Source organism: Muntiacus reevesi, chromosome 9, assembly GCF_963930625.1.
Source record: "Muntiacus reevesi chromosome 9, mMunRee1.1, whole genome shotgun sequence".
NCBI lineage: Eukaryota > Metazoa > Chordata > Mammalia > Artiodactyla > Cervidae > Muntiacus > Muntiacus reevesi.
Window position 1 is genome coordinate 12,723,895 of NC_089257.1, and position 16,825 is coordinate 12,740,719.

The 16,825-nt window shown below is 40.4% G+C and overlaps 1 protein-coding gene across 1 annotated transcript; it reads left to right on the forward strand.

The window, feature by feature from the left end:
- The first annotated feature begins 4,527 nt into the window (after positions 1-4,527).
- LOC136173985 (olfactory receptor 5AP2-like) lies at positions 4,528-5,481 on the forward strand. Its single transcript, XM_065943748.1, has one exon. It carries the CDS (start codon positions 4,528-4,530, stop codon positions 5,479-5,481), a length of 954 nt encoding a protein of 317 aa, XP_065799820.1.
- The last annotated feature ends 11,344 nt before the right edge of the window (positions 5,482-16,825 follow it).

Consider the following 16,825-nt stretch of genomic DNA (forward strand, 5'->3'; position numbering starts at 1 on the left):
GTAAAGGAGAGGAACATGAAAGAGACATGTGATTCCCTTAGTCGCAGAGGGGGAAAAAAAAGTATATTAAAATGAGATGACATGAGGAACACAGTCCCCAGAGCCATAAAAACAAGAAATATACCCTATTTAAACTGTCAGGATGCTTATTCCAGACTCTGGTCTAGGGACTCCAACTGGAAATAGCTGCAAACAGTATTACAAATATACTGCAGCAATGTATTCTATATGTTGAAATATATTTTACATTTTAACTTATTGGGATTCTTACCTTAAAGGAAAAGTAAAAACAAGAAGGACTCAGTCTCTGCTGAATGTGAGTGATTCTCTCGTGACAGGAAAGGTATAAGTGTTTCAGTTTTCTTGTCTCTACTGGTTGGTGTCTGAAATCCTGTACAACTGTGTCTACTCCTTAACCTGGAACAATTAGAGGAAACTTTTCTAAAAAGTTTTTATGTTTTCTTGTCTCCTGATTTTCTTTTTATGGTGAATGTGGGCATTGGATAAGAACACGCAAAGGGATCACGTAGAAGTTAACCAATTAAGAAAGGTAAGGAAAAACAACATTAAAGTTGTGTCCCGTGTAGTTTACTGATCTGAAGAAAAACTCACAATCTTGCTAATTTCTCCAATGACCCACAGACCCAAGGTTCCAAGAATACTGAATGGCTAAGAAAGTATGTTAGATAACTGCTCTGTCCATTTTTATCAAAACAAAATTTGTTAGTCTTTAGGAGAAAACTAAGGAGAATAACTAATATGACTTGAATGCTTTTTTAAACATTTTAAAACATTTTAAACATTTTAATGCTTTTTTAAACATTTTAAGGAAATCTTACTATTTACACAAACCCTTAGAAATTGAAAACCCAGATAAAGAATATCTGGACTAAATGGTTGACTGCAAACTCTCAGCTAGGGTGAAGAGTATATTTCACAAAAACAAGAAAAGTATTTGCTAAGGAAGAAGAGAGAATGAAGCATGTAATTTGCAATGCTAGATGTAAAATGAATGGTATTTTGCTAAAAGACTAATGAGAGTGTGTTCTGAAAGAGACAGCTTTCAGCCTCTATAATTATATTTTCTTTTTAGGAGATATACACATTTTTTTCCTAATGTAGGTAAATGGATTCTAATGTATTAATACAGTTCTGAGAATTACAATATCATCTCTATATATTAGTGCTCACACCTATTTTTGACAAGGTCCTTATAAATGACCTCAGATGTTAAGAGGAAAACTGCATTGACTGGATATAAATTAGACATCCATAGGCTATCTCTGGGACTCTGAGCACTAGTTACCAATCTTTTGTACCTCTCATTTCTCATGTGCAAAAAGAGGACTATAATACTGCCTATCTCACAGAATTTAAATAAAATCATTCAGGAAAAGTACTTAACACAGAACTTTTAGATCATAGGTAGTGATTAACCTAATTTAGTACTTATTATTTTTACACATCATTGCCTTTCTTTATGTGCCTAACACACACCAAAGTTTCTAGAGCATTTTATTCTTTCTGCTATTTCTGATGGAAAAGCACTCTCACAGACTCTTGTTGAAGATGAAAATACCCATTCCTTCTTTTTAATACCTGCTGAAGATGCCTTTCTGTGACGTTCAAACAGCAAGTTTAGTCCAAGGACAAGGACCTAGGCTGAATATCTGTCCAGTGAAATCAGAAGAGAGGCAGTGTAGTTTTGAGGAGCAAGTAATGTGGCATCAAGAGACCTATGTTCTAGCCAGCATTCACCACTGATTAGCTGTGACATTCCTATCCTTCACTGACCTCAGCTAACAAAAGATAATCTTCTTAATACTCATTGGCTTATTCTTGATTATCTCCCTCACTGAACTGTGGTGAGGCTTAGATAAGATAATGGGTGCAATGACATGCTGAAAGTACTGCATACAAATGTCAGTCTTTTTGCTTATTGGAGTATTGAGTCCCTGTCCCATTGGAAACCAAGCAGATCTGAGCATGACTAGACACTTCTTGTATGGTGGTGTTTGTAAGAATGGAACCAGATCCTGCCACCCTTCCCCCAAGCTGTGCTCAGTAGATCTTTTAACATCAATATTAGCACATGTGTTGAGTTACTTTGATCTTCTGTTTTAAGCCTTTCTAAAAAGATTTAAATTAATTCAGTTCAGTCGCTTAGTCATGTCTGATTGTTTGTGACATGGACTGTAGCACATCGGGCTTCCCTGTCCATCATCAACTCCTGGAGCTTGCTCAAACACATGCCCATGGAGTCAGTGATGCCATCCAGCCATCTCCTCCTTTGTCATCCACTTCTCCTCCTGCCTTCAATCTTTTCCAACCTCAGAGTCTTTTCCAATGAGTCAGTTCACATCAGGTGGCCAAAGTATTGGCATTTCAGCTTCACCATCAGTCCTTCCAATGGATAGTCAGGACTGATTTCCTTTAGGATTGACTGGTTTGACATCCTTGCAGTCCAAGGGACTCTCAAGAGTCTTCTCCAACACCACGGTTCAAAAGCATCAATTCTTCGGTGCTCAGCTTTATATATATGCTGAGTTGCTTCAGCCACATCCAACTCTGTGCAACCCTATGGACTGTGGCATCTCCCTCATAATTCAGTTGGCAAAGAATCTGCCTGCAATGCAGGAGACCTGGTTTCAACTCCTGAGTTGGGAAGCTCCCCTGGAGAAGGAAATGGAAACCCCCTCCAGTATTTTTGCCTGGAGAATCCCAAGGAGAGAGGAGCCTGGCAGGCTACAGTATGGGGTCGCAAGAATCGGGCACAGCTGAGCAGCTAGGCACACGCGGACTTAGCCCACCAGGCTCCTCTGTCCATGGGGTTCTCTAGGCAAGAATACTGGCGTGTGCTTCCGTGACTTCCTCGACGGGATCTTCCCTGTCTAGGGATCAAATCCCCGTCGTGTGCATCTCCTGCATTGCAGGCAGATTCTTTACCGCTGAGCCACTGGGGAAGCCCATGTGTATTTAACCATGCCACATAGTATGTGGGATCTTAGTTCCCCCAATCAGGGATCCAGCCCACACCCCTTGCAGTAGAAGCATGGAATCCTAACCATTAGACTACCAGGGAATTTCACCTCATGTTTTAATTTCAGACAGTACCAAATAGCTTGCTACTCTAAATGATAAGGGGTTTAACACTCTGAGATATAATTGGATGACTAAGTTAGTATCATGCTATCTTCTGTTTTACAAACTACGTCCATGGACCAGGTGAGAAATTGGAGTGGAAATAGAGAATTCTACTAGAGTAATTGGCCTAAACTTTTACTTTTAAAATGTACATTGGGGATGTGTGTGTGTTTTTTTTTTTTCTTTTTTCCTCTGTTCCTCCCTCTCTCCCTTCCATCCTTCCTTCCTCTCTTTCTTCTATCTTTTTCTTTCTTTCTTCTTCCTTTTGTCCTGGATTTCACTTCATTATACATTTCAAGCAGTAAATTTTACCTCCGCTTGGATGACTTTGTATTAAATCATTCCCCAGATTTAAATATGGAAGCCGGAACATTCCACATGCCCCTGATGGTAGTTTCTGCTTCCGTTGTGATTCTGTGAATCCGAGTGTCGGTAGGAGTCTTCTCTGCCCTGACTTGTTCTATTACTGTCATCTGGGATGTGAGCTTATTCTTACAACCTTCTTCTCTAAAAACTGAAGGGGATTATTCAAAATGCTCAATATTTAACTGACTTTTTTTTTTTTTTTTTTCTGTAAATGCTGACACTGGAAATTTAGAGTAGGCTTGGAACCATGTTGGCTATGTGGGAACATTCTGTATCCTGGTTTGGCCATCAACTTTAAAAATTGCCCCCACCACCACCAGAAAATTCAAATTCATTTTATTTTTTAATTAATTTTAATCATTTTCAATACTTTTCATTCATTCCATTAGTACTGCTGAAGATCAGTCAGTGGCCTGAATTCATTTTGACATTTTTCTCCGGGAGATGTGCCTAAAAGGTATGCTAATATATCAATTAATTTATCATAAATGTTGAGATACGTCTTAAGGATACGTTCCTGTAGTTATCCAATAAACAGTTAATGCCAGAAGTGCTCATAATTGATGGGCATATGTCACTTGTTTACAGGTCATTTGTTAGTTGGCAGCACACCTAGAACTCAGCACAGAGCTTTCATGTTTTAATATCAAACTCAGCACACTTCTTACTGGTTTTCACATTTCTCACTGTGCTAAAATTTGCATGTGTACATGTCAGTAAAGGAGTGTTTAACTTCTGTCATGTATTTGTTGTTGTTTAGTTGCTAAGTCATGTCCAACCCTTTGTGACCCCATGGACTATATCCTACCAGGTCCCTCTGTCCATGAAATTTTCTAGGCAAGAATACAGGAGTGGGTTGCCATTTCCTTCTCCAGGGGATCTTCCCCACCCAAGAATCGAACCTGAAGCGCCTGTATTGGCAAGCTTGTTCACCAGGCAGCCGGCAGGGAAGCCCACCTATCATGTATTCATCTGACCAAAATAGCATGGTCTATCTTTTCTCTTATTGCAGCTCAAATGGCCAGATATATGAAAGAGGTGCAAACCAGGAATCAAACGGAAGTGACAGAATTTATCCTCTTAGGACTCTCAGACAATTCAGAGCTACAGGTCGTCCTCTTTGGATTGTTTCTGTTGATCTATATGGCAACCATGGTGGGTAATTTGGGGATGATTGTGCTAATTAAGATGGATCCTTGTCTCCACACCCCCATGTGCTTTTTTCTCAGCAGTCTCTCCTTTGTCGATGCCTCTTACTCTTCTTCTGTCACTCCTAAGATGCTGGTGAACCTCGTGGCTGCGAGGAAGGCCATTTCTTTTAATGGATGTGCTGCCCAGTTCTATTTCTTTGGCTCCTTCCTGGGGACGGAGTGCTTCTTGTTAGCTATGATGGCATACGACCGCTTCGCAGCCATTTGGAGCCCTTTGCTGTATCCAGTTCTCATGTCTGGGAGAATTTGCTTCTTGCTAGTGGCTACCTCATTCCTAGCAGGTTTTGGAAATGCAGCCATACACACAGGAATGACTTTCAAATTGCCCTTTTGTGGCTCCAATGAGATCAATCATTTCTACTGTGATACACCACCCCTACTCAAACTCTCTTGCTCTGATACCCACATCAACGGCACTGTGATCATGGCTTTCTCGAGTGTTAATGTCATCGGCTGTGCTATGATCGTCCTCATTTCCTACCTATGCATCCTTGTTGCCATCTTGAGGATGCCCTCATTAGAGGGCAGGCACAAAGCCTTCTCCACCTGTGCCTCTCACCTCATGGCCATCACCATATTCTTTGGGACGATTCTCTTCATGTACTTGCGTCCTACGTCTAGCTACTCAATGGAGCAGGACAAGGTTGCCTCTGTCTTTTATGTGGTAGTGATCCCTATGCTAAATCCCCTCATCTACAGTTTGAAAAATAAAGATGTGAAAGGGGCCTTAAAGAAGATCTTACAGAAACAGACACTGTGAAGCCATGTTACATATCACCCTATTACATGGAATAAGAATGCTTTCATGTTAACTGTATTGTTTAATTGCTTGAACTGTTTTTCTGTGTTAAAATGAGATGTATTCTTAATTTTCTGATGTCTTAAATGTGTATTTATTAGCCTATAGTATGAATCAATAGAGTGTAGGAAAGCTGTCTGGTAAAATATCAAAATACTTGGAACTGGCTGACCTAGATTGAAATCTCAATTTTAATATTGAGCTTTTCCACTTTAATTTATATATATATATATATATATATATATATATATATATATATATATATGACTTTGACTGGATCTTGGAAAATAGACTCTGAGTCAGATATTTGTATTTAGGAAATTTATTGGAGAGTGTTCCTAGGAACAGTACTGATAAAGAAGTAAGGGAAATAGGATTGGTAGAAGAAACTAATTTGTGATGAAATTGCATCAGAGTACTCAGCCAGTTCCATGTGCAGATCTGGAATTGAGATAATCCTTCTCAGAGATGTTTCAAATTTGAACAGGTATTTATACCTCCATAATAACCTGCTTTAGATATGAGTCACCCACTGGAAGTGGTCTCATTTTCAGGATGACAATGCCTCTCAGCAGGGATATTCCAAGACTAGAGCTCAGCTATGGGGTGTCAGCTGTGGATGCCCTAGGAAGCTGGGGAAGTAAATACTTCAATACTGAAAGTCCAATCTGGGTAGTATATCACAGCATCTACTGTAAATAGTAACACTCTTCCATTCACATGGATGTCAAGAGTACCAAATACTATAGAAGAAAGTCTTAGCTGCTTAATAATATGGGTGCTATAGCGATAATGGGGGGTATAGTTTACTGACTTTGTGAATTAACTGAAGTATTTTGGAGTGTGGTAATCTCAAAGTCAAAGTGTTTTAACTTTTTATCTATAACCCAGCCAAAATTTCACATACTTTTCAATAAACATTTACCAAACACAATTATCTATTTATTTCTCACTGAAATGAGGTCGGGGCTGTCAATGTTGGAACGACAGGGAAAAACTGTATTTCATGAGACGATATGTTGAAGAAGGAATCAGTAATGATTTGGAATCAGCTAAGTGTCTGTTTCCTATTTCTTTCCATCCCACTCTCCACTGCAGACCAATGTTGGAATATTGGAATACCAATGTCCAAAAGGTTTGTTAGACCCCACAAAGGAGGAGATAACTCACCCTATCCCCCTGGAACAGCCCTCCAATCTCCTGTTAATTCCACTTTTAATTATTAGCCAATGTTTCTCTCAAAGACATTAGTGGAAAATATATTCAGCAGGTAACACATGCTGAAGATATACCATGTGAGAAAACAAAGTTCTTGATTTCATGAAACTTGTTTTTGAGTGAGGAAGACTTTATTGTCAACAGTAAAATGTGTATGCATGTGTGCATAGGCATTTGTTCCTGTTTGTGTGGGATGCATTGTGTGACATGGGTAAGAGTTGTGATTTAAAGAAATTAAAGCAAGAGAATAGGGTTGTATGGGAGTAGAACAACCTGTGGAAATAACAACATTTGAGCAAGTCCTGCATAGGATAACACTGCATGAATATCCGTGGTGAATACAAAGGCCCTGAGGTAAGATCCTCCTTGGTTTGTTAAAAGAATAGTAAGGGAACAAGTGTCCCTGGAACAGAGTGAGCAAATAAAAAGAGAGAAAAAACTGCAATCAGGAAGGTGTTTGGGGAGTGATGAATCAATTGGAGTATGTTATGGTAACTCACTCCAGTATTCTTGCCTATCAAAATAGAAAAGAGTAGGGGTTACATTTTTAGTGGAATTCTGAAATTTTGAGGCAAGGCCTAATAAATTATTTAATTGAATGTTATGCACAATGGAGTCTTAAGACCATAAAAGAGATTTTGTGCTTCAAATGCCTAACTTATTCACGAAGGTATAAGTGACTCCCTGGGGAGAAAATAGTTCAATTATCTCAGTGAGAAATAAGTGGATGTCTTAATTTTGGGTTAGTATATTTCAGGCTTTCATTTTTTTCGTGTTTTGGAAAGATGATTAAATCTCAAGAGCATTGTCACAACCTTAATAATCTGACCCTCAGCCTCAAATTCAGAAGCAGCATCTTACACTCTTTGTTGAATTAATTAACCATATCTTGAGTCTGTCACAGCTGAGTTCTTTATGCCACTTCCATTTTCATCAAAGCTATAAATTTCACGCTGTAAGGAAAAAAAAAAATTGTATTCCTGCAAAAACCAATAAATAAAACTAAAGTTATAAACACCACACTTTCAGTGAGTGTGTCTTAAGGACAGCAGGTAAGATGATTTAATTTATCTCTAAGTGGTCAGATGTAGAAAGCTTCAAAGAGGATTCAAAAAGCATTCAAGAATTTAAGACAAAACCTCTCGGTTCTCTGTGACAACCTGGAGGGATAGGCCCGGCAGAGAGGGAGGCTCAGCATGGAGGGGATGCGTGTGTGCCTGTGGCCGATTCATACTGATGCAGGCAAAAACCATCACAATATCATGAAGCAATTATCCTCCAATTAAGATAAATAAATACAAATTTTAGAAACACTGTGTCTATAAATTACAATAAGTCTGAAACACAGAATTTAAGGTTAGCAACTAAACTAACACAATTATTTTTTTAGAAGAAAAGGGTTTAGGATGACTAATAAGAGATGAGGATTTTATAGAATATTCAAGCTATGCATACACATACAAACACACATGTACACATGCATCTCTCTGTGTATATATGTGTGTTTTTGTGTGTATGAAGCAAGGAAATTTAATTAATTTTGTGCAGAAAGAGTGCCAAAGCACTTGGAATATTTAAAACACTGTAGTACATTAAGTAAAATTATTTTATGCGCTTATATGCACACTTTGAGAAACCACTGCAATTGTCAGCCTTTATCTATCTATCTATATACATAAGCATATGTAAACACATATACACATTTCAGATCATATATGTCATATAGAATATAATTCCATTTATATCAAATATATATAATGTATGCATATATTTATATGTATAAAGTGGACCTCTACAAAATGGCTATGAATATTTTTAAGTGGCATTTTATAAGGTGGAATTTAACTGATTTTAGAGAAAGAATGGTCAGTTAAAGGACTATTGTAGTCATCTAAGTGAAAGATGATGTTGGCTTGAGCCTTAATGGTAGAAATAAAGATGGAAGGAGGTAGTTGGTTTGTTGATGTAGGTATTTTGAAAATAGAGATAGCATAATTGTCTGATAGACTAGTTACATAGTGTGTGAGAAAGAAAAGGAACAATTTTTTTCAATATTTATCTGCTTGTATTTATTTTTTATTTGAACGCATGGAAGTAGAGAGTTGTCACCCACTTGCGATAAAGAATGTCAACTTTGGGAAAATTAAAGGAAGACATGAGCAAATCAGCTTTGAGTCAGGTTGAATCATTATTTGATATTAATGTGAAAATGTAAGTGCATTATAAGTCTGGCGTTTGGGAAAGAGGTCAGGGCTGAATTAAACTCAGGAGTTGTAAATATATAGATAGTATTTATAGTCATGAGACTGAATACAATAATGAAGGTAGAGTGTAAATAGAAAAAAAAACAAACAATAGAAGAGGATCATGAAATGAGTTCTGAGCTCCTCCAATCTTAACAGTCAGAGAACAGAGGAATAAACAAAGAAGGCTGAGAAGGAGCAACCCATATGGTAGGAGGAAAACTCAGAATGTTGTGTCCTGGAAGACAAGAGATGATAGTTTTTCAAGGAGTAGTTAGCAAATAACTCTGCCAAATATTGATAGATCAAAAAGTTGAAGACTGAGAATTTACCACTGAATTTGGCAGCATAAAGAACCCTGACAACCTTGACAAGAACAATTTCTGTGGAGTGATGGAGTGAAAGTTTGATTAGAATGGGCTTAAGAGAAAACAGGAAAAAAATGTACTGAATTCAGGAAGTATTATATATCCAACTATGTCATACATTTCATTGCCAAAAAGAATGCAAAGGAACTGGATGATAGACAGTGAAGGCAAAAAGATCAACGGAGGAGGTGAAAAGCTTTGGGAGGTAAGGTAAGATATAGACAAGCAGGGGTTGATTATCAACAACTTCACACACACGTGGATAAATGCTCATTTTAAAATAAAAGTTGCTGAGTTTACTTAAGAAATCTTCTTGTTGTTCTGCAGTTGAAAAAATAAACAGCCTTAATATACACATCCTTTGGACATTTTAGAAGTAATTTTACAGTAGAGAATAAACTTATTTTCTTTCTTTTTTTTTTTTTGCATAATTTATATCTCTGATTTCTTTCTTATCTCAGCAAGCAAATCATCCATCCTGAGACAAAGGGATGAGCAACCATTCGACAGTGACTGAATTTATTCTCCTGGGGTTCAGCGATCATCCAGAGCTTCAGAGTCTTCTTTTTATGATGTTTCTATTCATCTGCACGATCACTGTGCTTGGAAACCTTGGCATCATCCTGTTAATCAAGATTGACCCCCATCTCCACACTCCAATGTATTTTTTCCTCACTAACCTGTCCCTTGTTGGCTTCTGTTACTCTTCTGTCACTGCCCCTAAAATGCTCGTAGATTTCTGGGCAGAGAAGCCAGTCATTTCATTCAATGAATGTGCCACTCAGCTCTTCTTTTCTGGTTCCTTCGCTGGCATTGAGGGATTCCTGCTGACCGTGATGGCCTGTGACCGTCCCGTGGCCATCTGCCAGCCTCTCCTTTACACGGTCACCATGCCCCCCACTTAGCGCCCTGCTGGTGCTGGCCACGTACCTCAAACCTCTCCTTTACACGGTCACCATGCCCCCCAACTTAGCGCCCTGCGGGTGCTGGCCACGTACCTCAAACCTCTCCTTTACACGGTCACCATGCCCCCCACTTAGCGCCCTGCTGGTGCTGGCCACGTACCTCAAACCTCTCCTTTACACGGTCACCATGCCCCCCAACTTAGCGCCCTGCGGGTGCTGGCCACGTACCTCAAACCTCTCCTTTACACGGTCACCATGCCCCCCAGCTTAGCGCCCTGCTGGTGTTGGCCACGTACCTCAAACCTCTCCTTTACACGGTCACCATGGCCCCCACTTAGCGCCCTGCTGGTGTCGCCACGTACCTCAAACCTCTCCTTTACACGGTCACCATGCCCCCCACTTAGCGCCCTGCTGGTGTCGCCACGTACCTCAAACCTCTCCTTTACTCGGTCACCATGCCCCCCAACTTAGCGCCCTGCTGGTGTTGGCCACGTACCTCAAACCTCTCCTTTACACGGTCACCATGCCCCCCAACTTAGCGCCCTGCGGGTGTTGGCCACGTACCTCAAACCTCTCCTTTACACGGTCACCATGCCCCCCACTTAGCGCCCTGCTGGTGTTGGCCACGTACCTCAAACCTCTCCTTTACTCGGTCACCATGCCCCCAGCTTAGCGCCCTGCTGGTGTCGCCACGTACCTCAAACCTCTCCTTTACACGGTCACCATGCCCCCCACTTAGCGCCCTGCTGGTGTCGCCACGTACCTCAAACCTCTCCTTTACACGGTCACCATGCCCCCCACTTAGCGCCCTGCTGGTGTTGGCCACGTACCTCAAACCTCTCCTTTCACGGTCACCATGCCCCCCAGCTTAGCGCCCTGCTGGTGTCGCCACGTACCTCAAACCTCTCCTTTACTCGGTCACCATGCCCCCCACTTAGCGCCCTGCTGGTGTCGCCACGTACCTCAAACCTCTCCTTTACTCGGTCACCATGCCCCCAGCTTAGCGCCCTGCTGGTGTCGCCACGTACCTCAAACCTCTCCTTTACACGGTCACCATGCCCCCCACTTAGCGCCCTGCTGGTGTCGCCACGTACCTCAAACCTCTCCTTTACACGGTCACCATGCCCCCCAGCTTAGCGCCCTGCTGGTGTTGGCCACGTACCTCAAACCTCTCCTTTACACGGTCACCATGCCCCCCACTTAGCGCCCTGCTGGTGTCGCCACGTACCTCAAACCTCTCCTTTACACGGTCACCATGCCCCCCAGCTTAGCGCCCTGCTGGTGTTGGCCACGTACCTCAAACCTCTCCTTTCACGGTCACCATGCCCCCCACTTAGCGCCCTGCTGGTGTCGCCACGTACCTCAAACCTCTCCTTTACTCGGTCACCATGCCCCCCACTTAGCGCCCTGCTGGTGTCGCCACGTACCTCAAACCTCTCCTTTACTCGGTCACCATGCCCCCAGCTTAGCGCCCTGCTGGTGTCGCCACGTACCTCAAACCTCTCCTTTACACGGTCACCATGCCCCCCACTTAGCGCCCTGCTGGTGTCGCCACGTACCTCAAACCTCTCCTTTACACGGTCACCATGCCCCCCAGCTTAGCGCCCTGCTGGTGTTGGCCACGTACCTCAAACCTCTCCTTTACACGGTCACCATGCCCCCCACTTAGCGCCCTGCTGGTGTCGCCACGTACCTCAAACCTCTCCTTTACACGGTCACCATGCCCCCAGCTTAGCGCCCTGCTGGTGTCGCCACGTACCTCGCGGCTTCACAGACGCCGCCACTCACGCGGCCTCAGCTTCCAGCTGGCTTTCTCCCCTCAGTCACCACCGCTTTTCCCGTGACTCTCCACCCTCCTGAAAGTCGCTTGCTCTGACACTCTGTCAGTGAAGCGGTCACTTCTGCTCTTGCCAGTGTTAAGGAACCGAGCTGCCTGCTGACTATCCTCGTTTCCTGTCTCTGCATCCTCACTGCCGTCTGAGGCCCCGCGCTGCCGAGGGGAGGCGCAGGGCCTTCTCCACCTGCGCGTCCCCCCGACGGCGGCCACCGTCTCCTTGGCACAGTCCCGTCATGGACCTGCGCCCGGCTGCCGCCGCTCAACGGGCCAGGACAAAGCGCTGTCCGTGTCTCACACGGCGGTCATCCCCGGGTTAGCCCGCTCACCTGCAGTCTGAGAAACAAGGACGGCCAAGCCTCCTTTGGCGAAATTTTTAAAACATCCTCTTTGTGCTTCTGTACTTAGGATTGCCAAAGCGTGGGCTTTCAGGACTCAGAGGGAACTTGGAAATGTCCAAATCCACATGTGTTTACTCTGGCCTCACATCATTCTGTCATGAGGTTTCTTGTTTTGTTTCTGCTTTTTTTTTTCCCCTAATAATGGAATTGGACCAAATATTCCAAGAATCCTGGGGAATATGATTGCTCTATATAAATCTCATTTATTCCAGAGAACCTATATGCTTAAAAAAAACAATTATCATAGTTCAACTCCCAATTTAGAAGCATAAAACTCAAAATAGGCATACCTAAAATATATTGTAGGCTTTGTTCCAGACCAGGGCAATAAGTGAATGGCATAATGAAGCAAATTGCACAATTTTTTGGTTTCCCAGTGCATGTAACAGTTGTATTTATATTATATTGTAGTGTATTAAGTAGGCAACAGCATTATGTCTAAAGTGTATGTATTTTAATTAAAATACTTTATTAAAATCTAGCCTTCAGTTAATTACTATCATTTTACTGGTGAAGGGTATTGCCTTACTGCTGATGACTGCTGACTGATCAGGATGACAGTTGCTCAAAATTTGGGTTGTGGTGACAGTTCCTTAAAATGCAGCAATGAAGTTTGTGACATCAATTGACATTGTTACAAAAGATTTGCCTGTAGTATGTAATGCCTTTCCACGGCATTCTACCCAGAGCAGAACTTTGAAAGTTCGAATTGATACTCTCAAAAGCTGCCACTGCTTTATCAACTAAGTTTATGTAATATTCTAAATCCTTTGTTGTCAGGTCAACAATCTGTACAACATTTTTCACCAGGAGTGATTCCATCTCAAGAAACGATTTGCTTTGCGCATCCACAAGAAGCAAGTCCTCATCCATCAAAGTTTTATCCTGAGATTGCAGCAATTCAGTCACACCTTCAGTCTCTGCTTCTAATCAAGTTCTCTTACTATTTCCATTACATCTGCAGCTAATCTCTCCACCGAAATTTTGAACTCCTCAAAGTCATTCATGAAGGTGGGATACAACTTTCCCCAAATCCTGTTAATGTTGGTATCTTCCAAATGGATCATGAATGTTCTTAATGTCATTCACAACAATGAATCCATTTTGGAAGCTTTCAATTTCCTTTGCACAGATATCAAAGAAATCACTATGTACAGCAGCCATAGACTTACAAGACATATTTTTAAAATAATAACATCGGAAAGTTGAAATGATGCCTTGGTCTATAGGCTGCAGAATGGATGGGGAATGTGATTGCTCTGTTGTGTTAGCAAGCTTAAAACCAGCACATATCTTGCTGTGCGTCTCCATTAGAACTCTTGGGTGAACAGGTGCATTGTCAATAAGTTAATAATACTTTAAAAAGAAATTTTTTTTTCATTTTATGTTTTCTGAGCAGTAGATCTCAACAGTGAGCTTAAAATATTTAGTGAACCATGCTTCTCAGGTGGCACGAGTGGTAAAGAACCCGCCTGTCAATGCAGGAGATATAAGAGACATGGGTTCGATCCCTGGGTCGAGAAGATTCCCCTGGAGCAGGCATGGCAACCCACTCCAGTATTCCTGCCTGGAGAATCCCATGGACAGAGGAAGCCTGGCAGGCGACAGTCCATTGTGTAGCACAGAGCTGGACATGACTGAAGCAGCAGCATGTTGTAAACAGATGTGCTGTCATCTACACTGCTGTTTCATTTATAGAGAGGAGACAGAGTAGATTTAGCACACTTCCTAAGGGCCCTGGAATGTTCAAAGTGGTAAATGAGCGTTGACTTCAATTGAAGCCTTGAGCTACATTAGCCCCTAACAAGAGAATCAGTCAATCCTTTGAAGGTTTGAAGTGAGGCAAACCCTGTCCTTTGAAACTTTGACTTCTCTTTAGCTATGGAAGTCCTAGATAACATCTCTTTCTAATATAAGGCGATTTCACCCATATTGAAAATATGATGTTCAGTGCAGCTAAATTTATTGTTTTGAGTGCTGTTGTTCCTTACTAACTCTTAAAATTAGATAATGTAAATCATCTAATGATTTTTCTTCTGTCTCAAAATTGTTTTGGCTAATTTAAGACTTTTTTTTCTTAACAACCTCTATATAACTTATAATCAGTTTGTCTATTAAAAATAAGCCAGCTGAACTGGCATTAAAACTATTGATCAATTTTAGACAACTTGGTAACTTAAAAATACTGGACTTAAAACTACTGAATATTACAATCCACAAGGAAAATATATCTCTCCATTATTTAAGTCTCCTTTAATTTCTCTCTGCATGCACTGCTTTGTGGTTATCAGTATGTAACTCTTGCAGTTTTATAAAAAAAATCATTTTTAAGTGGCTTACTCTTTTGATATTATTATAATTGATATACAGAAACATTTATTTTCCAGTTATGGTTGGTTTTTGCATTATAATATAAATAATCTATGCATATTGATCTCTACCATGTGACCTTCCACTATATAATCTTAGCATATTAAAAAATGGGCTGTACAACTTAATGATCACCATAATAAATCTACTTAACATTTTATCTGTGTATCTTAAAAGGAGATTCTATATAAACTATTAAGCGATCTGTGAATAGGACGCTTTTATTTTTTCTCCCTTTCAATCAGTACAATTTTATTCATAGATTAGAACTTCCAGTATATTACTGAATCTGCCATAACCAAAAATATAGTGAATTAAATAATCACAATCACACAAATAGCAGTGTCAGTGGGATGGTTTCAATTATCTGACTGTTTGACATTTGTGTAGCTAAAGCAATTATGTGTTCTTCTAGCAGACACATGTCAACTGGTCTTTGCAATTGAAGCAGAGTGATATTAACTAAGGAATTCGTGTCTTCAACTATAAATTAAATACCGCCTCCTGAAGGCTTTCTAGGAAAATGAAATAAGAATGCTTAAAACTCTTCTTTTAGCTAGTATCAAAGGTAGATAGGTAAATTCTGTGCCCTCCAGTATTGTTCATTGTTATATATGTAAAAAGAAAATAAACATTTACTCTTATGTGTGAACTTCTGATCAAGTGACCCCATACTGAAAAGTATTGTTACTTTTCCTTTCAAGAATTAATTCACCACTTTTTATCTACTTGTTCAATTGCTATTGAGTTAGTCCTACCTCTTCTTGGAAAAATCTGTTTGTAAATATTAGGATTATGACACTGCTATTCTATATTAAAGCATATCAGGATATAGTGTGGGTGGTGGTTTAATCACTGAGTCATGTCCAACTCTTGTGTGCCCATGGACGGTAGCCCACCAGGCTCCTCTGTCCACGGGATTCTCCAAGCAAGAATATTGGAGTGGGTTGCCATTTCCTTCTCCAGGGGATCTTCTTGACTCAGGGATTGAGCCAGTGTTTCCTACTTGGCAGGCGAATTCTTTCTTGTCTGAGCCACCAGGGAAGCCCTTATCAGAATGTACTTACATAAGTACTTTGGGAAACCAATGCTGGCATTCAGCTTAAAGAAGGGTCAAATCTTCAAGTATCTTTATGCAAAATAAGGAATCTTTACATTAAGGGATCAGGAAATAAGAGCTCTACTATCCTACAATTAGCTTTACAATCATATAAGAAACTTTTATTTCATGGGAATATTTAGGATTCTACACTTTAAATTTTTATTTAATTTGTTCAAGGAATCAAGGTAAAACAGAAAATGTTGGGATAAATAAATATTTTCTACCCCAATCTGGAAAATACATGATTATGCTCAAATCTCCCCCAATGTACTAAGTTGCTGACAATATATGTTTTTATAATGATATACAGACTTATTTCACTGACTGATTTCTCAGACTGTAAGCCAGTATTTGGAAATCTAAAACAATCAGAGATGCCTCTCTTGTCTTAATGAGACTCTACTTTAATTCCTTTGATTGTATTGGCTGGAGTTATCAATGCCTTGGAAAATAGAGGCTACTGAGACCATCTCTAGATCCCTTTATTCTCTAACAAATGCAGTGTCAAACAATATTCAGATATTCTTTACTCATATTTGACCTCTCCCCCAAATCACCAATTTTGTGTTATATCAATTTTATGAATGATCCTGGTTCTCAGTCATTTTTATACATGAAAAATGCAAAATTCATCCAACCACATTTTTGTCTTTTCATAGTATTAAAAGTGATGGTGAACTTCTTTAGTTTTGCCAAAAATCTCAGCCACATAGTATAAAACAGGGAACAAAGATGTTATATAGAGATTTTGGTCTTGAAGGAAAATTAAAGATCTCAAAGCATGAAATTAAGGTTATTCCCTTGAGGGAACAAAGTCTATCTTAATTGGATTATAAGAATTAAAAAAAAAAATACTCTAGGGAA

Bases quoted from the DNA above. Each gene is read 5' to 3' on its own strand.
- LOC136173985 (XM_065943748.1), top strand. From the start codon at position 4,528: ATGGCCAGATATATGAAAGAGGTGCAAACCAGGAATCAAACGGAAGTG.